Source organism: Sitophilus oryzae, unplaced genomic scaffold (genome assembly GCF_002938485.1).
Source record: "Sitophilus oryzae breed Bouriz unplaced genomic scaffold, Soryzae_2.0 scaffold_1693_pilon_pilon, whole genome shotgun sequence".
Taxonomy (NCBI): domain Eukaryota; kingdom Metazoa; phylum Arthropoda; class Insecta; order Coleoptera; family Curculionidae; genus Sitophilus; species Sitophilus oryzae.
Window position 1 is genome coordinate 1,069,885 of NW_022146383.1, and position 27,323 is coordinate 1,097,207.

Sequence of the window (27,323 nt, forward strand, 5' to 3'; positions counted from 1 at the left end):
AATATCAAAGTTGTATTTTTTTAAATGGAACACCCTGTATATTATTACATTTTTAGTTTCTACGATTAAAATAAAAGGTAAATTTTATTAAGGTTTATTATACTTAAACCTTACCGTTTTTGAAATATTTTCAATTTTTGTGAAATTGCAGTAAAATTTTAAAGCTTCATTTCTCCAAGGGTATCAATGTTTTTAATACTAAATATTTAATGAAGTTTATTTATTGATCAGTTATTGTGTTGCAATAATAAAAATAATACTACCTTATACAGAGTGTCTAAAAATTTATTTTAAATAATTATTAGCTTCAAACGGCAATAACTTCTTTAATTTAAATCAATATAATAATAAGTTATCAAATTAAAGTCTCTGTTGTTATAAATAAGCATTTATTAAAAAATGAAATATCATTTTTAAGGTGTTACTTTTTATCACACTGTCTAATGCCCATACAAAATTCAGTTTTTTAGTATTTGGAGCAATTATTATTAATTAACGCAAACAGTCAGTTAATGTAGTTTGAATACTGGAATCATATTAATTGATCCTCTTTAACAAATATTTAAAACAGTTTTTTAATTTTTAATGAAATAAACAGAATTATATCGACAATATTAGTATCTGTACTCTTTAAAAATTTGGTACATCTTTAAAAATAATCTGAAATGTCAGTATTCCATGGGTATATTGAAAAATAAGTTCTAAATTACAAGAAAATGCATTTTCTACGGAAACTTAAAGAGATAAGTAAAAAATGGTATAATATAATTTGATAGACAATTAAATTGTGCATCTGATTCTCGTAAAATATACAGGGTGTTCCATTTAAATTAAACAAGTTATTGCCGTTTGAAGCTAATAATTATTTAAAATAAATTTTTAGACACTCTGTATAAGGTAGAAGGTAGTATTATTTTTATTATTGCAACACAATAACTGATCAGTAAATAAACTTCCGTAAATATTTAGTATTAAAAACTTTGATACCCTTGGAGAAATGAAGCCTTAAAATTTTTACTGCAATTTCACAAAATTGAAAATATTTCAAAACGGTAAGGTTTAAGTATAATAAACCTTAATCAAATCTCTTACCTTTATTTTAATTGTAGAAACTAAAAAATGTAATAATATACAGGGTGTTCCGTTTAAAAAAATACAACTTTGATATTTTTTACTTATTTGGGACAGTCTGTATCTTGTAAAATTATTTTTAAATTGTACCTCTAATAGTCCTTCATCGAACCCAAAACTTACAATTTGTAAAAATCTCATCGTTTAGCTACAATACTCCGCGTCGTATGTGGTGAACAACCCTGTGTAGGGTGTTCCATTAGAAAAAAACACAACTTTGATAGGTAACTTTTTTTGGAGACATCCTGTATTATTCTATATATTTTTATAAAATGCTTTCAGCTAACCTACATATGTTGCCAAAATTTAATTTCGATATAAACTGTCGTTCTCCTTGGACCTTCCGCGGCGTATGAGAGGCGCTACCCTGTACTTAAATCAGCTTAAATGGTTTAAACTTTATTAGACTTGAAGATTTCTTAATTCCCAACCTTAACACCATCAGAATTGTATATTTTTACAGTAATAGATTAAACTTTTCAAAAATAATCATAATTTTGTCAAAAAATACTGTAGACAATGTTATAGTTTCTCAGTTTACAACTTGAGATCCACAGCTGAAAAGAATTATAAAACGTAAATTAGGTTCCAAAGGTGCATTTTTCCGATGCATCCCTGCCTTGTCAGCCTGTTTATTGCAGCGATACGTTGTAATGAGGCGCTCAAACGACTCTCCCCTGCTCCGTTTACGTCTGAGTTAGCACCCCTCCCGTTCATCCCTCTTCGTGGGGGCTGAAAATGGGACAAACAGGCGCCAGAAATCCTGACGATGTCCCTCAACAATGGCATTTCGCTGGAAATGCTGTAGTACAGTCGAATAATACTTAGAAAACTAATCCAGAGTTACGAGATATGTTTGTTTATTTATATAGTTAGGGATTAGTAGAAAGGTTGTTTTTTTATATTTTACCATACAGGGTCGCTTTTATTTATGGTCGATTATTAGGTAAAATATAGGAGATACCTCAAAAAGTTAAATACGAAAGTTATAGGGTTTAAAAATATCTATTAGCGGGTAATAAATTTAAGTATACAGGATCGGTCATAAAGTCGTGGCACATCAAAGTTAATTTTTTTTAAATAGAACCCCCTGTATATTATTGCATATTTTGGTTTTTCCTTCAATTCTAAGCAAAAATCGAAATACACAAAATGCACCTCATACCAACAGTTTTCGAGTTATTGACTTTTGAAAAGATCACTTAAACGATTTGATTTAATTAATTTCGATATATTCAGTTTCATTCAACGAATAATATTTGACAATTCCAAAAATTTTTTTTAACATTTTAATTCTTCAATTTATGTACAGTGTGTCCCATTTTGGTTGAAATCATAGGGTATCTCCGTTATTAGTGAAGATAGAAGGGTGTGATTTGCACAAACCTGTCCCACTTTTTCGTGAAACGGAAAATGCTGCAAACAAAATTTTCATAGCCCTCTTAGTTTCTGAGCTACAGGGTCTTTTCGAAAATGTTGCAAATTGGGGCACCCCCTGTATCTCTGTTATTGTTAAAGGTATCGAGAAGGCGAAAACTGCTTATTGTAGAACTTTTTACGTAGAATACAGTGGCGTAGTCTGTTTTACTACCAAAAAAATATCTTTGAAAATATGAACTAAAGTTATATTATCACAATCATATGATCTGTCTTGCTATGAGCTTCTCAAAAATATATATCACTCTATATTTATTTTCACTTATAGTTACTTGAAAAATATGATAATTACATAATCAATTGAACCTTCATTATTAAATCTTACTACAACACATTAAAATAATTTAAAGAAGGATAATAAAACAGAAATTAAGAATATTTGAGAAAAGAACTTAAAAAGACTATTAGCAGACACCAGACTTAAAGACTACAGGGGGTCACATCGTGAACTTTACCGAGTTTCGCGAACCCGAGGGAGAACCGTCTCTTTTAGAAACTCAAACCGAACTAACTTTTTTCCCTAAAAACAGCCCCGAGGTTCCAACATTACAGGGTTGAAGGGTGGTGCATTCGGTACTTAGCCAATATGATCATCCCTAAAGGTACTGTTCTTTGTTTGATTGGTCAGCTTGACACCGCACTTCAAACCAAGTTGGTTCGACCTCCCGTTGTTAGATGGCAGTAATATGACCACTTTATGTATTTAATTCACGTTTGGCGCCATTTACATCTAGGTACGTGCTTTTCTAAAGTTCACAGTTCCTTTACAAACATCCGGCGATAGTTAAACATGTTATCAAGGGTGGTTATTGGTTTTACAACGTCCCAGCGCTTTTTTCTAAGGTCTATCTTTACAATTTTTCTGTTTACTTCTAAGTTCTACAGTTTATTTGCTTTGTCCTTCTATAAGTTTGGAAATTTAAAAATATTCACGTTTGAAAGATGTTTGTTTTATTACTTCCTGTTAAAAAGATCCTCTCTCGAAACTAATAACCGAAAACATCGACTTGAACGTAAAGGACATAGGAAATAATCTGTTAATAACATAAATAATAATATAAAGGAAAAAATCTGTTACACTACCAAATCCACAAAGTTATGTGGAAGGGTTTTGATTGCATTGGTTTCAACTTTTATGTGGAGGGTGTTAAACTTTTGTTGTTATATTATACCAAAAAAAAGATTAACCCCCTCCGCAAAGAAGTTATATAAAGACTATTTATAACTACGAAGTTGCACGCATCTAGCAAGTTTAGTATGGACAAACATATATACCAATCAGCAATTACAGTTCTTTGATCTTGCAGAGGGATTGTGGCTACATGACTCGCTTTTGAGACAAATGTCGCCACCATCTTTTTGGAAACACTTCGAGAACGGATAACTTTCGTCGATTTTGGTTCATCTCGAAACACCCAAACATCCGATTGACGTTTATTTTAGGGTTCATAAGAGTAAATCCAGGATTCATCACCACTGACAATACTGTATATATTTTTGGAGTTTCCTGTGTGAAACCGGTCGGTGTAGGTTTCTTTGACACCCATTGACTCTAATTGCTTTCTGTTCTTCCGTTAATAGATGCTGTGTCCAGCGAGAAACTATATTTTTAACAGATAATTAATTGTATATCTGTAAAAATTGAAGAAATTATGGCATGTTACTAACCCCACTTTGTTTTATTTTTATACTAAGGAAGGAGCATATCAAAAATCTTAGGTACACCGCGATGGGCCTCAAATATGGCCGACTTAAATTCCGGTTTATCAGTGTCGTTCTAATTTTATTTAAAAAATGTAAAACTATGATGTAGGGTAGACGTGGGGTAGACTCAATAATTTGTTGTTTTATTTTACGTTGTGAATAAATGTTGGTAGTTATTAAAATTGTTATAAAAATATATAATTCTAATAAAAATAGATAAGTTATAATAAGTATTTATTAACACAAACATCCAATACGCTACTGAAGCAGGTAAGTCAAATTAACGTATCTAAATTCTTTGACATCTAATCTTTGACAAGTAATAAATAAAAGCTAAAATGCAAGAAAAATATATAATTTAGTTAATTTAAGTGAATTTCATAAATGATCGGTTTACTACACGTATGTATATTATATAGTCACTCACTAGCGAAAAGTTGTTCCATTATTTCACACAATTTTTGCCGAGATCCACCGCACGCTACACAACCAACTATTTTAGAGTCTTTTTCGATAATTCGCGATAGTGTCACTGTTAATTTAAGTTCTGCCACAATTTCCATCTAGATTTACCACCTTTATACAACTATCAGTAGTAGAATAAATAATAAATAACATAAAATAAGCTCCATAAAGACTGACAAATCCACAAAATTTCAAATCAAATTCAAATGTGTCAAATGAATCGTCAAACAGAACTGTCAAGGATCCCCACCCTAGAGAGCTTTTATGGTGCCTTTTCCGCCCACCATGCATGAATACATGGATAGCATTATGCTCCTTCCTTAGTCTTCTTATTCAAAGATTTATATAGATATTATAACATATCATATTTCTGTTTTATTTTTAAATAAAAAGCATATAATATACACAAGAATCAAACGCAAAATGTATCACCTATAATCTCATTTTATATCTGTATTTTCTCGGAAACGATTATTACAGAAAAATTATTGATACCTACACGCAGATCAATTAAAACGCTAAATACACATAGATCTATATTAATGAGTCATACGGAACAGCAAATTAAAAATAAAGTGTATAAATACCACGCGATTGCGTGATACCAATATATCTTTTTTTATTTTTTGGTTAAAACACCCAATTTGATTTTTTTTACATGTAAGAACTATTTTTTACCCGTATAAAACTATTTGTTACACGTAAAAATCTATTTTTTACTTTTTCAACATTTCAAAGTACAGGGTGGGAAAAAAAAATTCTGAAATTAATAATTTCAGAATTATCAACAGAAAATTTGATTTTTTATATGGGACACCCTGTATATTTTTAATTTATTGAAAAGGATTTAAAATTACCTTTTCAAAAATATAACACACTTGATATTTTGCTCGATTCCTCTTCGAAATATAGAGTATATAAAAATTCGCCCGCTTTAAATAAGTAGACTTTGAACAGCACCGGCTGTAATGCAAAAAAATTCTAGCTGTGAGCATCAATTAAAACGAAAATAATATTTGCTATGGGAGATGCAGAATTTTATAACAATTTAAAATATATTTAACCAACATCAACACATTTAAACTATATCTAATAACAATAAAAATAAATAGCAAACCAAGACATGAGATTTTGCTACAGGTGTTCGACAAATCGACCTTATATCTGTTATGGACAGACGGGGCAGTTTTTGAACATTTCTCGCGGAATTCATTAACTCAGTGGGGGTGAAAGATACCCTTTCATAACTGCTAAGTATTTTTAATCCTTGTCTAGATTATACGGAAGAATAAGGAACTTTTATTCGCAAATATATCCATAGGATTAGATCCATGGGCTCTAAGTGAGGCGGTCTCGACGGCCAACGGCTGGGATCTTGATTAGCTATCCAATTATTCTTGAAATTGGCTGCAAAAATTTGCTAATAACTTCAGCGTTCAGGGGCGGTGCGTCGTCTTGCTGGTAAAATATGTTTTCGAGTTCGATTAAGGGCATATCATCAATAAGGGGTCCAAAGCCTACTAATTAAAAGTGGCGAACTTTTAAAAATTCTGTATTTCGAAGGAGATTATAACAAAATATCAAGTGTGCTATATTTTTGGAAAGGTAACTTTAAATTCTTTTCAGTTAATTAAAAATATAGAGGATGTGCCAAATAAAAAATCAATTTTTCTGTTGATAACTCTTAAATCATTAATGTTAAACAAATTATACTTAAACCATTAAATTCTACGTAAAAAAGGTGCTTTGGAAATGTTTTCATAGAAATACAAAATTTTCCATAGCAAAAAAGTTACAGCGATTTGTTAAAAATGCACATTTTTGAAAAACACCCCGTAACTCCGAAACGGTAACAGATAATTGATATGCGGTTTTCACCATCATATTTTTGATGAAAATTGAGCTCCAGACACCGATATTAGTTTTCGTCTATCTCCTATAGAAAAGGATGTTTCCATTTAAAAGCGTCGAATTTGACCCATCCTGTACACTTTTTCAAACATATCCTTCAAATCCTTCAATTTAATAGCTGTTAGTAAGAAGTTTTACTTCAAATATGCGCACATAGGGAAAAAAATTGTTTTTTAATAGTTACAGTATAAAGTATGGTCCACACCTAACGTTTTATCTTTCGTTTTGCCTGCCTGACTGACAGGTAAAACAGGGGACTTGTTTAGACCATCTGACTTGAGAGGACTTAATTTCATTTGACAATTATTTTGTTTAAAATACACTAATAATATGATATTTTTCTTCAACATAATAGGACGACTGATAAGCGATTTAGCTGGTAGGTATATAAAGATTTTATTGCCAGTAAAATATGGTACTTCATTTACAGCAACCACTTAGAGCCATTTTTGCAATTCCTCGCATTTTTGGGAATCTTTTTTTGCTAAAAAGAAAACGCTTGAAATAAAACACTTAAAAATTTAAATGTAGATAACGTGTTTCAAGTAAGACATGACAAGTGATTTTAGATTGTCTGCATTCATAATTAAATTATATTAAATACTATGAGATTTTTATAGCGGATTGGAATTTTTGGCTCATTCAGCATAGCCTCCCACATATTTAGATACTCTCTTTGTAATTGGACCCATTGTTGTCTTTTGCTGTCTATGTGGGATCAAGTTATCCTTGCTAATTTTCTAATATCATGGTGCCATCTTAGGTTTAGTCTTCTTCAGGTTCTCTTGATTCCTCGTGGGTACCATGTTGTAATTTTTGTGGTCTATCTGTTGTCCGTCTTTCTTGCCAGGTGACCTGCCCATTGCCACTTGAAGCATTTGATTCTGCGAATGACATATACCGTGCTGGCAACTGTTACTTTTGGGTCGGCATTTACATGTGTGGAAGTAAATCGCATAGTGATCTTATTAAGTCGGAGTGAGAGAAATGCGACCGACCGACGTGACGCGCGACGGTGTGCTGTTGCGGCGTTGCCGATACGCCTTTCCCTATTAAGTAAAGTAAAATCACGATCGCAAACCGCTTATTTTTAAAAGACTTTTTTTTCAAGAGATAACTAGATAAAATCATTAGACATGTTTCTGAGCATCGGAAATGGAATTATGAGGATATCGTTAGGGTGTCATTTTTTTATAACGAGAAAACTCAAGTTTTTAACACATAACAGGCAACAATAACATAAGTTATAACATAATAATAACTCAAGAACCACTTTAGATATTGAATTTTTTTTTATTTTCAAGATCGGATATTATACAATATGTTTACATAAGAAAAATTCGATAAGGTTGTTTTTTCCATTCAAAAATTGTAAAGAATCCATCCATTTACTATATTAGAGCATATCAATTTTCAGCAATCGTGTAATTTTTTTATCGATAAAGATTTTCACATACTGTTTACAAAGAAAATACAGCAGAAATATTAACAAAGTTCTTGAAAAAACTACAATCTATTATTTCTAATAGATTTCGAGATATCGATTTTTGAATTCAGAGTTCTAATAGCGCGACCACTATCGAACACCCACTCAATTCCACTTATTTTTACCAAAAATGCAAGTGTTTGTTGTGCTTGCACTTTTTGCAAAATTTTCAAGCTATAGGGAAAATTACAACGACTCGTTAATAAATAAACAAATTAAGTATCACGAGACGTAATTAAATCGTGAAGCTGAACACATGACGTACACCTTTCCCTAGAACTTTAAGTACTGACAGAGGTATTGATTGGGTCGACCGGTCAACTGCGACAAATCTGCTATATCCCCTTCCACGTCTCTTAGCGATGTGCACGGTTTCTCGGTTTATTTCATACGTTTGGCAACGTAGTTACTGTCCTCTCTTTGTTCAGTACATTATAAACGCATTGTACTTTTCTTACATATGGAAATCTCGACCCAAGACTAACCTTTGCCGGCCCTTAGTATTACCTCTGTCTTTTGTCGTTTCCACTCTACTATTTGACGTTCTTTTTTTGTTTGTTATTCTCAATATGGAACGAAATATGCTGGAAATCAATGAAATGCAATTATTATTACAGTTGGGGGTTGGAACCTTTTGTGTTACAACAGCAAAATAAAACAGTAAATCACCACAATACACCAACGCTTTTACTTTTACACTGGACGCGCGTCTCGCTAACCATGTTAGCATCATCAGCAGACAACTAAAACTAAACTAATGTCTACAAATTGAGCGTTTATATACTCGCTCAGTTGGTTTCGAGTGGGCATGCCAAAAACTAGCCAAGCGAATCAAAACAAACCGAGCGTAACAATTAATTACCGAAACTGGAGCAGTAGGAACAGAAAACTGGAAGGAATTGGGCCATTTTCTCTGTTCATACTATCTTTACATTGTATCAATTTTGACGCTCTCATATGCATCTAATTGCCTGTAATTTGAGACTTGTTTAACTAATTTTAAATTATTGATATTTATACACTATATAATGTTCTTTATCAACAATATGTTCAGCAACGCAAGATTTATCCGGTCTACCATATCTTATCTGATCTATATGTTCTTTAAAATTAGTTAATATTGACCTTCTAGTTTGCCCAACATATTTCTGATTATAATTTTTACATGAAATTTCATAAATACCTGACCTTTCCAGTGGAGGTGTTTTATCTTTAGGATTACCTAATAATAATTGTTGTAATTTATTATTAGCACTATACACAAGTTTATTTATAATTGAAAAAATTATTTTTAAACCACGGGATAACTCTCTACGGTATTGAAAAATATTTTGACGTATCTTTCTCCACTTGAAAAGTCGAATTTTCAGCAATCGCAAACATATACCTACGTTTTCTAATAATTTTGTTGGTAAGTGGAAAACTAAATAATTTATGAACTAAGAAATTTAAACTAGCCATCTTATGTTCAACACTGTGAAACGACTCTTTAGGAATATATCTGCATGTAGTGGCATTTTTTCTATAGATATCAAATTCCAGGCAATTAGTATTTCTAATAAATAATACATTTAGAAATGGTAATCTAACGTTGTTCTCAATTTCATAGGTAAATTTAATGGAAGGAAAACGATTATTTAATTTTTAAGTTAATAATCTATGGTGCCAGAATGTGTGTCAAAAACAGCAAAAATATCATCCACATACCTAAACCATACTCTTGGAATATACTCAAACTGATTTTTAGCCTCAACTTTCTTACTTCATAGATTACTTAGTTTTCCACTTACCAATGAAAGATGTATTCTTCCAAGATTTCTTAAACTGGATATTAAATTATTATAGTAAACATTTTAATACTTTCTTTACTTAACTGAAACTTAGGATTTTTCTACTGGACTATACCCGCTTGTTCCAGATATGCGCATTTTATTTACCAAGAGTTCCTTCACATTTAGAGTGATTTTCTTTGCCAGAACGTCACAAACTACAAAATAGTTTCCACAAGTTTATTCTTTCAGACTAAACTTAGCCACAACATGTATTTTGTATTAACTAAATGTGCGTTTTTGTTGTTTATGTTCATCAAAAGTGGTGAGTGCATTTTTATTTAATTAAGATTATTTATATTAAGAAAAAAGAAATACGCAAACCTTTTTACGTCTGTACAAACTTTTCTTTTTTTGATTAAACAATTTATAGCAAACTTAAAAATATTTCTATATCTATAAGCATCTATCTCTAAGTTTAATGTTTTTTTTTCTGGAAGTAAAGCAAAAAAAAAATTAAGTGCGTATATTTGGAATTATACAGGGTGCTTCAAAAAACACGTGCCATTTCTCGTAGGGAGGTTCCTTATGTAAAAATAAGATTTATTTTTCTTATCAACATGGATCCGATTCTGCTTTGTTTCGTACATTCGGGAGTTTAAAATCTTCTTTTTTTTTTCGTTTTATTATAATTTTTTTCCAAGTTCTTTTAGCGATTTGAATGAAATTTGGAAGATAAAAGCTACTAAGAGTGCTACATATTTTATTGTAGGGCCTATTTTTTAAAAGTTTTGTACGCCCTGTAACTTCAAAACTATGCATTTCCGCATCCATGTTTATAGGAATTATTATACAGGGTGTCTCAGGTTTTAATCGGGAAAATTTAATAGACGATAGAACTGGCAAAAATAAAACAAAAAGTTCATATCAACTTCTAAGATTTAAAGCTTTCTTTTCGAGATACAGGGTGTTAAAGTTACTTAAAAAAGAAAAAAAAATAAGATATTTGAAAAACCATTTAATCGATTTTGATATAACTTGACCCGTTTATAATACTTACTATGGGACCTAATTTGAAGTAATTAGATTTAAGTTTAATGGTCAGGGGCGGTGGTGGGGCATCACTGTTAAATTATTTTAAAGGAAAAAATAGGCACGCCACTGCTTTTTTAAAAGTTTATATTATTTTTGGATTTATTAATTAAAAATATAATTTTTTTGTCTCCTGACTTTTTTGTCTCCCTTACTTCTTGCGAAAAAAATTAAATTCTAATTGGTAATTAATATTATAATTGGGATTCTAATGGTACCCTGTATCTCGAAAAGGAAGCTTTAAATCTTACAAGTTGATATGAACTTTTTGTTTTATTTTTGCTATCTAGTCTAAGTTCTATCGTCTATTAAATTTTCCCGATTAAAATCTGAGACACTCTGTATACTGTGTCAATTTTAAAACTTCCCACCTTTAATATCTTTCTTGCAGTTAAAAATATAAAAAATCGGAAAGACACGTCAATTTTTTTGTAACGGGGACACTTTAAATGGATATTTTTAGCATTTTTCTTTCAACCCCTTAGGAGGGGTAGATATCACCCTTAAAATATTAAATAGAAGTGGGGTGTCAAGTAGCACATCGTTTTAAAGAGCGTTTAATTCTCTTTTCAGTGGTATCCCACTTTGTTGCTTTTTGTCCAGAGGTTTCCGAATAATCGCGTTCCGAAGTTGCAGAAACAATTAAACATGCCTGCATTGAGATTTTGGTTTTCAGACTAGTGTTTACACAAAAATCATTGCAATGGGTCTTCTTGTAGTATAAATGATTAGAAGACGTAGCCATTACATTTTTCTAGGTGGATCGAAATATTAATAAACAGAAAACATCATAAACATTAACGTTTCTTTTCTCAATTTATTTATTATTTTTTTCAATCTCTCATATTTTTCGAGAAGGACATACACTATATCCCCAAAAAGTTAATGTTTGGGCTGGTGTTTTTGGAAATGCTTGAATGAATTGCTCCTTTATTTATTGAAGGAAACTTGACAGGCGATCTGCATCTTGATATGCTTCAAGAGGATCAATAGTCATCCTTTTACACAACACCCAAAAGCTAGAAACTCAAATTGATGCAGAGGGTAATCCAGTTTTACAGGAGGATTTGTTAACGTTCCAGAAGGACGGTGCTACACCTCATTTTCTTCCGGTCCGATAGTGGTTAAACAAGAGATTTCTGGGTACATGGATTGGCAGAAGTGGACCAATTGAATGGCCTCCAAGATCACCGAATTTAACACCCTTAGATTTCTTTCTTTGGGGACATCGTAAATCCAATGTTTATAAAATACAACCTACTGATATTGATGATCTTAAAAGGCGAATTACATCAGAATGCCGCTCAATTCCCGAGGAAGTTTACCGAAATGTTAGGGAGGAGTTTGAAAACAGACTCTTATTATTGTTTACTTATTATTTTGAACAACTTATAAGATAGGGTGAAAGTGGTGTAACCTAATATTCTAATCATTATTTGTACTACAAGGATATCAATCATATTTGCGTAAACACTAGCCTGAAAACAAAAATGCAGGCATGTTTAATTGATTCTGCAACTTTGGAACGCGATTGTTCGGAAACCTCTGGACAAAAAGCAACAAAGTAGGATACCATTAAAAAGAGAATTAAACGCTCTCTTAAACGATGTGCCACTTGACTCATTTAAGATTGTAAGGGTGACATCTACCCCTCCTAGGGGGTTGAAAGAAAAAGGCTAAAATATTCATTTAAAGTGTCTCCCTCACAAATAAAATTGACGTGTCTTTTCGATTTTTCATAATTTTAACTGCAAGAAAGATATTAAAGGTGGGAAGTTTTAAAATTGACACAGTGTATATTTTTTGATGAGGAATCAATGAGTAAAATTGTTAAAATATGTAGTAGGAGTATTTAATTATTGTTTAATTAAGGATGCCTCAGTTTAAAGCAACACAGTTAGCCTGTGCCAAGATGTCAAGAAAAAAAATATATAAACTTTGAGTACTTTATTTTTTAAATGCCTATAACACTGGCTTCAAAAAAATATAAAAATTAAAATCGCCGGCGTACAATTGGGGTCTCTACACAAATTTAAAAAAAAACTTTTTCAACCAAAGTAAAATGCGCGCAAAAAGTTTTGTTAATAATAAATAACGACCATCATCACCAAAAGGTATGCTTACTTTTGCCCCCCTCCCTGTTTCTAAATCCAGGAGGTTGGGTCTTGGCACAAATTTAAATAAAAATAGACTTTAATCCAATGGAAAAAGCAAACAAATATTTTTTTTCTAATATTTTAGTGATAAAATTTTACTTTATGATCATAAGTATTAGTAAACAAGTAAAACTACAAACTAACAATTAAGGAAGTACAATTAATAACTTTAACACACACTGAATTTAGACTAAAAAGGAAGAAAACAATTAGGTACTAGCTATAAGTAAATAAATAAATTTTAAACATGGTTACTGTTGCAGGAAGCAACACTCCTAAGGAGATTTTTTTGATAGTTTTTTGTGATCTCGGGTTTGAATTAAAGTTTTTTGAGAACAACTTAAAAGAATGATGCATCTGCTCTGAGGCTTGCTCAGAGTAAAGGCCTAATACTTTCTGTGAAATACTAACAAAATCCAGTATATGGTGAACAACAGCGTGAATTTTTGGAGTAAAACTGATTTTCGTATCTCTTATTTTTTTAAACAGCTGGCTACCACATCATTGAAGGTACAAAATACCTCTATGTATTTGTTGTCTAAAAAAAATAAGCAAAGGGCTTAGTGTCCAAATAACAATAATAAAATAAAGTTTTGTTACAAAGTAAGTACCAGGATCTAGTGCTTTAAGGACGTCAACTTTTGTAAGCAAGTGTCTGGCATTATTTCCATTAAATCTGCTGTAATGGTCTAATTGTATCCCAGAACTTCTTAGCCAGCTTTCAGCAATTTCCGGAAAGTCCTTTTTTAGAGAATCGTATATTTTTTGTACACTCCCATCTAAAAATATATAGTTGATAATTGGAAGATTGTCATCACCAGTTATTAAAGGAATGTTGACGCAATTTCCTAAAAATTTTAATTAAAATTTGCAAAAAATAACTATTAAAAAAGTCAATAAAGTAAACTTAGCAGTACACTTACTGTACTTTTTTGTTTCTTTTAAATTTCCACCTGTCTCCTCGTTCTATAATGTACTCCATTTGGAAATATCTTTTATGGATGTTAGTTCTCCCTTTGACTGTAAATTTTTTGAGTTAACATCACACCAGGCACGTGGATGGCATGATGATAAAGATTGAAGGCCCAATATAATCATTATCAACTTTAGATCTGCGGCAAATGTGTAAGAACTGACTCCGCAAATAGTATGGTGTTGCAAAATCTCAAACATTGCTCTGATATTTTTGTAGGTTTCTATTATTTTGGGAGCCAATCTTATTAAAATGCGTTTGTTTATTCCGGTACTTTTATGTTTTTCTTGTTTTATTTCGGGATTTTCGTAACAACATAAAGACAGACAAATTTTTAAAGATCCACTTCCACTATCTATGCTCAGTTTTAAATGGAAATCATCAGTAAGTTCACATTTTTTAAACAAATGGTATTTCCACCTGGCCAGGCAGACAAATTGGTCAAAATAATCTCCTTAGGAGTGTTGCTTCCTACAACAGTAACCATGTTTAAAATTTATTTATTTACTTATAGCTAGTACCAAATTGTTTTTTTTCCTTTTTAGACCAAATTCAGTGTGTGTTAAAGTTATTAATTGTACTTCCTTAATTGTTAGTTTGTAGTTTTACTTGTTTAATAATACTTATGATAATAAAGTAAAATTTTATCACTAAAATCTTAGAAAAAAGTTTTTTTTTGTTTATTTTTATTTAAATTTGTGCAGAGACCCAACCTCCTGGATTTAGAAACAGGGAGGGGGGCAAAAGTAAGCATACCTTTTGGTGATGATGGTCGTTATTATTAACAAAACTTTTTGCGCGCTTTTTACTTTGGTTGTAATTTTTTTTTTAAATTTGTGTAGAGACCCCAATTGTACGTCGGCGATTTTAATTTTTATATTTTTTTGAAGCCAGTGGTATCGGCATTTAAAAAATAAAGTACTCAAAGTTTATATATTTTTTTTTCTTGACATCTTGGCCCAGGCTAACTGTGGCAATGTTGTTGTCAAAAAGTCCACAATTCGAAAGATTTTAACATTTAACAAAAAACGAATAGATACATTTTTATCTTTCAACACGTCTTGTATTACACACATACCATCATGACGTTTTACATGATTAATTCTCTGTTCAAACAGTCATTGTAAGTAATGAATTTTTTGAAACCTACGTTATAATACTATCGGGTATCTATCACAGCATTTTTGACGGTGTTATTTTTTTAATAAAAAGTTTATTGAAATACATCGCTATCCAAAAATTACCAGAAATAAATTTTTAAAAGTTTTCTCCTAATCATAAAACAGGTAAAATACACGAAATTTGGTGATTTTTCGCAAGATTTGATTTTTTTGCGAAGTTGAAGGAATATGAAGGTTTTCGAGGCTCCGTTGAAGAAATTCGTTTATAGTGCTCCCTAGGACAAAACAAAAAAAGCGAAATAAAATACTTATTTTTTTTTATGAAATACTTTTTTTCATAATATAAACATTTGTTATAACCAAAAATATCAATAAAATCGTAATTTTACGTTACATACGCTGCTACAAGTTATTTTGTAAACAAAGTTATCACAGCTGAGTGGTTACATTGCGAGATACGATTAGAAAATCGATAGATTACGTGAAAACAAAGTCCCAAAAACAGGAAAAAACCAACGGTTTTGTTGCAATAATTGTTAGAAATTAATACTTATATAAATTTTATTAATACTCCTTTATCCGAAATCCGGGGTCTTTAAGTAATATTGTACATCAAATATTATATTTTATTAGCCAAAATAAAATATTAAGATTAAAAAATGTATCTACAGGATCGTGTAGTATTCGTGTAGTATATCGGGTGCGTCTCAAAAGTGGTTCACCCGTATAACTTTTTTATTTTTTCAGTTAATAAAACGAGATTTGGTATGTTAGTATTTGACATAAATTAGGATTGATTGACGTATTCAATTGTTTTCGGCCACTTCCTGTTTCACCGGAAATGACTACAACTTTTGATTTTTAAATGGCACTCTCTAGAAACTAGAAAATAACACTCTGAAAATAACACTCTCACAACTTTTGACATTTTCGCATATGGTTTATTTGAAATTATAACTTGCGGTTCGTAACGAAAATTTGACTCGAAATACCAAGTGTGTGGTCCAAATATGCTAATGAGTCACCCTCGTTCCATTTGAAAAAATTGAGATATGGTTAAAAATACGATTTAGGCATTTTTTAACCAGCCTGGACAAGACCAAACAAAACACTAAAAACATTAGACGATCAAATCTATTTTTCCAAGGCTCCTTGATTAAGCATTAGTGTTTTTAACATAGCCATGGCACTCTAGATTGAATTTTAAAATACAATTTTTTATTAAGCGAAAATGTCAAAAGTTGACAGATAATATGTCATTCTATTCAGAATGTCATTTTCTATCGAATAAAATAAAAAAATACCGAAGGTGCCATTTAAAAATCAAAAGTTGTGGTCATTTCCGGTGAAACAGGAAGTGACCAAAAACAATTGAATACGTCAATCAATCCTAATTTTTGTCATATACTAACATACCAAATCTCGTTTTTTTATCTAAAAAAATAGAAAAGTTATAGGGGTGAGCCACTTTTGAGATGCACCTGGTATGTATAGCTGATTATTTTTATTACTTTGATTTTAGATTAATATCTTATAAGGTTTTTCCCAAACCATATCATGTTCCACTAATTTTAAATCTCTCTATGTCAGGTGAAGAAGATAGTATACAGCGTGTTTTCTAAATATGTTAACTGTTGTCTGTATTAAAAAATCAAAGTTTTCTCGTAATAGTTAATAAATTTATTACAGTCTCAGGTCTTTGACAAAATCCAGTATCTGAGACGGTTTTACAGAGGTTAGTTCTCAATCTCCAATATCAAGTACCATGGCACGAATGGTTGTGTCCTCGGATTATAATTTTATAATAGTTTACAGAGTATTTTTCTTCTGTTTCAGGTGAATCTACAGTAAAATGCTACCTGTGTTCGACCAAAGATAACGAAACGATGTGCAAAAACCCAGAAACTTACAATCTACCACTGAGAAAATGCGATTCCGACGCCTTGGACAATACCAAACATTTTGCTCATCGTATCGACCCAAGTTATGAGAAAATTTTTGAAGTTGACTCTTCGGACATCTCGAAAAACTTGGACCTGGACTGTTTAAAAGTTGTAACAAAAAGTAAGTCTTATTAATTGCATTCTGAAGCTTCATTCAGAACGTCTAAATTAGTTTTAAAGCTTGTTTACAATAATCGATGTATTCTACAAGCAAGTAGAAGAGACAATAAGGAAACTTAAAAATAGAAAATCTCCTAATCAAGATAAAATACCAAACGAGCTAATAAAAAACGCAGACACGGCTATCATAGAGGAATACACAAAACTGTTTAACATTATATTACAACATAAGAAAATACCAGAAGAATGGAAACAAAGTATAACAATACCCATTTTTAAAAAGGGATATAAAACAGACCCAGCAAACTATAGAGGAATAACATTACTGAGCACCTCGCTAAAACTTCTGACTAAGATCATTGCGGACAAAATCTCCTCAATAGTGCCGATAAGCGAGGAACAACAAGGGTTCCGAAGAAACCGATCAACTACCGATGCACTATTCATACTCAGGCAACTAGTTGAAAAATCCTTAGAATATAACTCTCCAGCCTATCTATGTTTTATAGATTTAACAAAGGCCTTTGATAGAGTCCAACTAAAAGACATCATCACCATCTTGGAAAGCAGTAATGTCTCGAAAGAACTCACAGAACCTATCAAGGACTTAAACACAAACACAACAACCCAAATAAGAACAAACTTTACCTTAACGCAGCATCTTCGAACTACAACTGGTATTCGCCAAGGCGACAGTCTCAGCCCACTGTTATTCAACACAATCATGGATCAAGTAATAAAAACCGTCAAGAATACTGGATTAGGATATCGAATGGGAATGCATAAAGTAAACATATTATGCTATGCCGATGACGCAGTACTTATTGCAGAGTCAGAGGACGACCTCCAAAGAATGCTACAAGCTTTTAACAGACAGGCAGAAAAATTTAACATGCAAATTTCCACAAATAAGACCAAATGCATGACCATTACAAAGGAGCCTCTACGGTGCAAATTGGTAATAAAAAACAAAACTATTGATCAGATAGTGTCATTCGAATACCTCGGATGCAAAATTACAAGCTCAGGATTTCTAGAAGAAGAAGTAAGGAAACAAGCCAATAAAGCTGCCGCAATATCAGGACATCTTAAATATCCCATATGGAAAAACAAACATTTGAGTACAGAATGTAAGTCAAGAATATAGAAAACCTGCATACGACCAGTGATGGCATATGGTGCGGAAACCAGAGCTGAAACATCAGTAACAAAGAGAATCCTACGAACTACTGAAATGAAGACCTTAAGAATGATAACTGGATACACATTGAGGGACAGACAGAGGAATGTAGACATAAGAGAAAAGTGCCAAATAAACGACGTTGTCAGATGGATAAGGCAGAGAAGAAGTGAATGGAACCAGCATGTCAATAGAATGGGCCCCGACAGAAATTTTTTACATCATTTCAATGACACCCTGTATATACAGGGTGTTCCAATATTCCGTGGACATAGAACTACTACGTATTTTTCGAATCAAAATAAGTTCATTGGACACAATTTACCTCTATATAAAAGTGCTTCGTTTGCCCTCTAGAGGGCCATCAAACTTTAAAAAAATAAACACATTTCTTCAGATATTTTAAAATTTTGGATGTTTTCCTAAATGCTTTAATATTTGACTTTCTCAAAAATCAAGAAAAAATACAGCAACAATAAATATAACAAATATTAACAAAACATAGACACCCAAAATCTCATTCAAATCGGAATAACGGTTCTTGAAATATCTGAAAAAATGTGTTTATTTTTTAAAGTTTAATGCCCTCTGGCGGACAAACGAAGCACTTTTGTACAGAGGTAAATTTTGTCCAATGAACTTATTTTGATGCTAAAAATACGTAGTAGTTCTTTTTCCACGGAATATTGGAACACTCTGTATGTATAAAAAATAAAATGGGTACAAATATTTACAAAATATTATAAATATTTTTTTTTATTATTACGATTATATATTTTATTCTTTGCATTTACTATAATACTTTATCAACGTTTTTGGTAGTATCTAGGCCTACTTATTATATCGATTGGAAAGATATATACCTATGACGTAACTTTGATTATCTAACAAGTACTCCAAAGCGTTAAACGCTTTCACATAAGGGTACTTTTATTAAAATTAATGATATTTGATGACCTTGGTGTCAAAGTACTTTAAAAATTTATGCAATATAATTGTTAATTTCGCGATATATTTCTAAAAAAACCAATAGACAATAGATTAAAATAATTGTAATCAATACGAATTCAAAGTTTAGCAATTTTTAAATGTTGAAAATTTTACAATATCCAAATTGATATAGCCAGTTTTGAAATAAATTATTTTATTTTATTATTTTTATTATTGACATGCAATTTAACACATTTTTTTCTATTTAGCAAGCAAAAATTTTAACTTATTTCTTTAATTAATTTTCTATGCAACATAATATATTTGTCTATGATTTGCATTTTATACAGGGTGTCAAAAAAACGTGTATCTATCTATGGTACGTGATTCTACACATCAAAATAAAACAAAAAGTTCCTATGAGCCTCCAATGCTTCCCGAAGAAGTTACGGTCCTCGAAAGGTTAAATAAAAATAATATATGTTGTTTATTTTTAAGAAATTTTGGTAAAACCGTTTTTTCCTGAATTTTTATGCTCTTACATACTTTTTAATGTCAAAGCAAAAACTGACACTAAAGTTTATTGACACTAAACCTGACTAAAAGAAATTTTGGCAAAAATGTTTAAATTTGTTGAATAATTTAAGATCGGGCAGCTCTGTATTTTACTTTATAGAGCAAATAATTGTAACAGATTTTTTATTAGATTAAAGGTACAAAAATTAGTTTAAACCAAAGATATTTAAACCCGGGAGATACAACGATCCATTCATAAAATGCTGTAAACCTTCATCACACATTGGTTTGCGAAAATCAATGAGTGCGAGAGAGAATGGACAAAGAAGGGAATATGTTATCGGCGCAACGGCAACAATGTAGTTGTTTACAAAAATTAGACGGTTGAGGTCAATTTCCAGTGGCGTGCCGATCGACCGACAGTATTTTAAGGAAATTAAAATAATTGTTTAATAAATTTAAAAAAATAATAATAACACTTACATATTTGTCGCATTGTAAAAAGTTGAGTGAGGATATTAATAGGAAAAAAATAAGTTGAGAGAAGATAGCGAAATAAATAAAAACCGGCATAATTTTTTATTATAAGATGACTTTTCACATAAGAATAACGATTAAAAAAATCAATAAGCGTTTTTACTTTATTTTATTAAACACAATACAAAATTTGATATTTTATTTATATCAAATTTTGGGTGTAATAGTAAATGTAGTTTCAATATCTTGTTCCAAACCTTGTTCATCTCCGGTGAATGAGACTCCCTCTATTAGCAATAACAAGATAAAATAGTTATTTTAACCTAGTAACACAATATTTTACCAAAAACTAATATTTGTAGACTTCACATATTTTTGATAAAAACTTTATTATTATATGTGTATTTATTATATACCTATATGAATTTTACAACTACTAAAATGATACAATGATACAAAGTACCAGAGTGGTGCGACCCCAAAAACAAAATAGAAATAAATTAAATTATAAAAATAAACAGAATTAAAAAAATAAAATTAGATAAAAAAAGTGAAAATATAATTTTATCAGGGATGAGCAGAGATAAGCAGAGAGGCCATTTACATTATAGCAACCAAAATTTAAAACAAAAGCCGTATTAAATTGTAACGGCAACAAAAAAGTAAGGCCGCAAAATTCCATTTTTGGTACACCCCAATAAAATTTTCACAAAAGATAGGTAATGATTTGTCAAACCCAAGTGGGTACCTAGATTATACTTATTCAATACCCTTTCTTAAAAGGGAAACCGAAATTGTTATTAAGTTATTAGTAATTAGTACGTACCATGTACCTTTTTTCTACAAATAATTTAATTAATAAATATATAATTTAAAAAACATAATAAATTAATAAATATACAATTTAAAAAATAAACCTAAAAATAAATATAATTTAGAAATCTGCTATTTTTATGTCTAGGTCCGCCTCTGATCTACAGAGAAGAGGATATAATAATATACCTAACCCTACTTATTTTTATTTACCGGTGAAAAGTTAAATTTGGATTTAAATGATACACTCTCTTGTACACAATACACGAATGCACCATATTTTCAAATTCATGTCCACAGAAGTCCACAAAATAACGCAAAAATACTATAATACTGCAAATAAAGAATACGGAGCTTGATCGGCGGCTTAGCAACATCGCAACAGGAGAATCTAGGAATTTTCATTCATCCTCGAAATCCGTTGTACTACGCCGGCATATTTCTAAAACTGACGTTGCCAAACTGCTTTTTTATTATTAAAAGAAGCACGAACATGATATTTTTATTCCATTATAAAATTTAAAATAGTTAAGCACTAAATGAAAAAATTGACGTTAGCAAATTAATGTACTTGATATATTATAGAAATATATAGGTTGTGGTATTTAATCGAATACTAATACCAGTATACAGGTAAATCTGGCAAATGTTTTCGGTGTAAGAGAGATGCGAAAATAAGGATAGAATAATGGCCGATGAAGGAAAAAGGTAAATAATTGTATCTCCTGAGTTTAAATATCTTTGGTTTAAACCGAATTTTATTATCACTATGTTGGTCACATTGCGCCGTGTTCAGCAGTGTTGTTCTTTATTATTTGACAATTATCCTAGTTTCACTCATTATTTTGTATAATATCGTGTTATTGTTGAATTTTTGTGAGTAATTCTTGTTTGTTTTTAAGCACAAACAGTTCTTTTAAGAGCTAAATTTTCGAGTTTTTATATTGCATTTCTTGAAATTGTGAGTTGAAAATATGCCGAAGCATTTAAACAGTCGAAGCAAAGAGCTTTGTAGCTTCCCTGGTAAACTATTTTGAACTAGAACGTGACAATAAAGGTCTTTTATTACCCTTGACTGCAGTCAGAAAAGTAAGTTTGATTGTTAAGCACTTTATACCACTTTCAAAGTTATTTCTACTTTAGTTTTTATTAAATTCTGTGATTATTAGTTTGGGTATTAATGGCATCCTCTTACTTGTTATTACGAGCAAAATAAAATTACACTAAATCACCACAATACACCAAAACACTTTTACTTTTACACTGGACGCGCGTTTCGCTAACCATGTTAGCATCATCAGCAGATGATTATAAACTAAAGTACAATCTACAAGTTGAGCGTTTATATACTCGCCCAGTAGGCACCGAGCCAACCGAGTCAGAGCCCACTGAGCGTAACAGTTAGATTTCCGCCACTAGAGTAGTAGGAACAAAGAACTTGAAGGAATTGGACCGTTGACTCTGTTCATACTATCTTTACATTTATTAATTCTGATGCTTTCATATGCATCTAATTGCCTATAATTTGAGACTTGTTTAATTAATTTTAAATTGACCAAGATCTATACAATGTTCTTTATGAACAATATGTTCGGCAACGCAAGATTTATCCGGTCTACCATTTCTTATCTGAGCTAAATGTTCTTTAAATCTAGTTAATATTGATCTTCTAGTTTGCCCAACATATTTCTGATTACAATCTTTACAAGAAATTTCATATATACGCGACCTTTTCAGTGGAGGTGTTTTATCCTTTGGATTACCTACTAATTGCTGTAATTTATAATTAGCACTATACACAAGTTTATAATTGACATTCTTAAAAATTCCTTTTAGACCACGGGATAACTCTCTATCAAACGGTATTGAAAAATATTTAAACGTATCTTTCTCCACTTGAAAAGTCGAATTTTCAGTAATCATTAACCTATACCTACGTTTTCTAATTAATTTATCAACTAGTGAAGGAGAATATCCATTACACTCAACCCTACATTCCTAATGTAATCTCTTCTATTCCATATCTTTCGTTGGAAAGGAGGGGAAACTAAGTAATCTATGAACTAAGAAATTTAAACTAGCCATTTTATGTTCAACACTATGATGTGATTCATTAGGAATATATCTGCGTGTAGTGGTATTTTTCCTATAGATATCAAATTCCAGGCAATTATTAGTATTTCTAATAACTAATACATCTAGAAATGGTAATCTGTCGTTGCTCAATTTCATGCGTAAATTTAATGGAAGGAAAACGATTATTTAACTTAGAAATAAAATTATCTATGTTGTCTGAATATGTGTCAAAAACAGCAAAAATATCATCCACATACCTAAACCATACTCTTGGAAAATACTCAAACTGATTCTTAGCCTCCACTTGAAACCTGCTCATGAATAAATTAGCCAAAAATGGAGACAATGGATTACCCATTGCTGTACCTTCCCGCTGTTCAAAAATCAAATGTACATCAATAAATAAATAAATAAATAACCGGCTTAGAATAATCTTCATAATGGACTAGTTTTTGCCAATATGTAATCAGTAAAGTCAGCTATAAAACAAATAAATCAATTAATTACAAAAATAAAATTATTAAATTAAAAATAAAACGTAAAAACTTTAACCAAAAGCAAAAAAAAAAATATTAGGATATTTTTTATCTGTCAAGTAAACGAAAAGGACGTGAATTATTCTGATTCTTTTTCAGATCGATACCAGATAACAATTAATTAATAAGTACCATTATTACATTTTCGTGTCGTCTAGGTGATTGGCAATATCAGGTACAATCATCGTCAGATGCTCTCAAGTTCAATATCTAATCATGAAAGGAGACCCTGATATGCAAAAATACAACAATTCCTTATTATTTTATATCAATAATTATTAAGATATTTTAAAGTAAAGTTGGCATTTTTTAGAAACAATGTTCGATATGATAGAATTTGAATTGGTATAAGTGGCAGGTGCGAATGTATACGTCAAAGTAATATAATTTTTATGAATGCTAATTTTAAAATATATAATTTATCTGATGTCATAGGAAAAAACTCTTTTTTAGGGTTCCGTACCCAAAGGGTAAAAACGGAAACCCTATTATATTTTTAAACCCTATAATTATTTTGACCAGTATTGCGTGGATGCCAAGAGTTCATATTATTCAAATTTATTCTATACTCTCTTCGACATACGATATTATTTCCATAATTATTGATGGGGTATTTCGTGAAGATCAATTAATAGATTAATTTTAATTAAGTAGCCATCGTTGTCCACTGCTGAACGTAGGCCTCCTCCATATTTCTCCATGTCTCTCGATTTTGGGCCGTCATCATCCGATTTCCAGCAATCCTCTTTACATCATCGGTCCAGCTGCAGCGTGTCGGTGGTCTGCCTCTGCTACGTTAATCTGCTCGAGGTCTCCATTCTAACAATCTTCTAGTCCACCTGTCTTTAGATGTTCTCGCCACATGACCTGCCCATCTCCATTTCATTCGAGTTACGTGTCCCACTATGTCTTTAATTTGGTTTTTGTCTGATAGTGTTATTAGAGATTTTGTCTCTTTAGTTATTCCAAGCATGGCTCTCTCCATGGCTCTCTGGGCTACTCTTAAATTTTCTGCTGACTTTTCGTTAATGTTAGAGTTTCGCTTCATATGTAATTACCGGCAAGACGCATTGTTCATAAACTTTCCTCTTCAAGCATATGGGTATATCACTTTTAAAGGTCTCCCGCAGTTTGCCAAAAGCAGCCCAACCCAAACCTATTCTCTTGTATCTCGTGTGTTTGGTTGTTCTTTCCGATTTGTATTTCGTGCCCGAGATATTTGTATATATTTGTTTCTTTTATGTCGGCGTCACCTATTCTGATGTTCTGTGTCAGCACTAAGTTTGTCATTATTTGCGTTTTACTCGTATTTATCCGGAGACCGACTTTTAATGATACCTGCACTAATTCTTCGAGCATCTGCTTTGAATCTCCGATGTTATCTGAGACAAGGACGATGTCATCTGCGAATCTGAGATGTGTCAACCTTTCACCATCGATATTTATGCCCCTATTCTCCGAAGAGAGTGATTTCATTGCGTATTCAAGGACAGCTGTAAAAAGTTTGGGCGAAATAGTATCCCCTCGTCGAACTCCTCTGCCTACCTCAATTTTATCTGTTGTTTCGTGAAGTTTTACAGTTGTGGTGGCATTACTATATATGTATTCTATAAGCCTTGTATACCTATAATCTACTCTTCCCTGCTCCAATGCTGCTATTATTGATGTTAACTCTACTGTGTCAAATGCTTTCTGGAAATCAACGAACACCAATGCTAGGGGCCTGTAGTATTCCACAGATTTTTCTATCAGGACTTTAATTACTTGAAGATGATCGTTTGTTCCATAACCTTTCCTAAAGCCTGCCTGTTCTCTTGGTTGATAGAAATCTAGTTTACGTTCGAGACGTTTGGCAATGATTTTGGTAAACAGCTTATACATGTGACAAAGAAGGCTTATCGGTCTATAATTTTCAAGCTCGGTGATATCGCCCTTTTTATGGAGAATTGTCGTTAAGGCGTTGTTCCATTGAGACGGGATTATTCCTTTTTCAAGTGAATCTTGTGAGTCTTAAATAAATGCAAATATTTTCAGGGCTGGTAGATCAAGATAAAAGAAACCTACTTTCTCTTTACCGTTTTTTAAATAAGTCAAAAATAACCGAGTCTATTTTACTTTGAAAATTTTCAAAAAAATTTTGCTTAAATTTTGAGAACCACTGGATCTTTTCTGTTTTATTTTTTTTGTAAATTTAATCTACCTATGTTGCCATATTATCAAGAAATTATGTTTTTTAACTAAAAACTAAAAAAAAAAATTAATACATTTTTGGCAAAAAAAACCTGGTAGACGTGTTTCTGGGATCCAAATATACTACCCCTAAAAATATTTGCACTTATTTGATTATTGACTCACCCTGTATATACTATTACCAATTACTCCACAGCTTATACCGTATGATCGAAAAAAAAAACGGCATCGAGTTGGCTTGGAAGTGAACATCGATGACATTCCCTATATAATTTTCCATATAAAATGACAGTGATCTTCATTTCACAGCCATCGCTGACGCCGGTTTTTTTTCGATCATACAGCATATAATTTTGTATTAAGTATTACCTTTATATAGGACATTCTCTGAGTAGCAATGTGATTATGTTTATTTTTATTAAAGTATGACGATGACTATACGATAAAAAAATTCGCTACCTATGTGTCAGCATAGTATTAAGTGCTTTAGAATGTATAAAAAGTGTCTTTTAATATTGATTCGAATTCTCCGAGCTTAACTTTTACAGTGTTTTTATGAAAACTTAACAATAACGATTAATCACTTGATTATAATTACATCTACATAACTTTAGGATAAATATCGTTTAATAGAAGCGCCATCCTTATTTTAATCTATAATTAATTAATATACAGGGTGTCCGAAATTCGAGGGTGATCATTTGGTGATCTTGGAACCAATAACACTTTTTCTTTTTTCAATTATCACGAATAAACAGCGATAAATATAAATGATAGGTTGAAAGACAGAGAGACAAAATAAAAAGCCGCATACAGTGTTGCCGGTTTTTACTTGTGTAGGTAGGGATATGTGTCGATATGGAGTTTTTTTTATAAAATTATTTGCTTATCTATATTTCATGCACTTAATACAACACTTAAAGACGATTCTTTTTTTTTCAGCTGGCAATAAAGAGCACATCATCAGGGGCTGTCAACTGGCAGAACAGAGCAGTCTGGACATCTGTGCCAGAATGAAAAAAGCCGACAACAGCTTCCTGAAGAAAGTTCACTGTTCCAGATGCAACAAAGACGGATGCAACACTGCATCGGCACGCTATAAAACCAACTTGTTCTTAATGTCAACAACTATCTTTGTATCAGTAGCCTACGCGACACTCAAATTTTGAAATTTTTTGAATTGTTAATCATGCGAAAGCAGACAGTATTAAAATAAAGTAAAACTTCACACTACCGTATGATCGAAAAAAAAACGGTGTCAAAGACGGCTAGGAAATGACAATCATGTACTAAAAAT

General features: G+C 31.4%; 1 protein-coding gene across 1 annotated transcript; it reads left to right on the forward strand.

Moving 5' to 3' along the window:
• The first annotated feature begins 10,096 nt into the window (after positions 1-10,096).
• Positions 10,097-27,252, forward strand: LOC115881068. Its single transcript, XM_030898428.1, has 3 exons — positions 10,097-10,228; positions 17,082-17,309; positions 26,969-27,252. The coding sequence occupies exons 1-3, from the start codon at positions 10,174-10,176 to the stop codon at positions 27,193-27,195; spliced, it is 510 nt and encodes a 169-aa protein (XP_030754288.1). The 5' UTR covers positions 10,097-10,173; the 3' UTR covers positions 27,196-27,252.
• Positions 27,253-27,323: the final 71 nt, after the last annotated feature.

Bases quoted from the DNA above. Each gene is read 5' to 3' on its own strand.
- LOC115881068 (XM_030898428.1), top strand. From the start codon at position 10,174: ATGTATTTTGTATTAACTAAATGTGCGTTTTTGTTGTTTATGTTCATC. The intron at 10,229-17,081 runs GTGAGTGCATTT...CTTCTGTTTCAG, and splicing joins GTTTATGTTCATCAAAAGTG to GTGAATCTACAGTAAAATGC. The intron at 17,310-26,968 runs GTAAGTCTTATT...TTTTTTTTTCAG, and splicing joins TTTAAAAGTTGTAACAAAAA to CTGGCAATAAAGAGCACATC.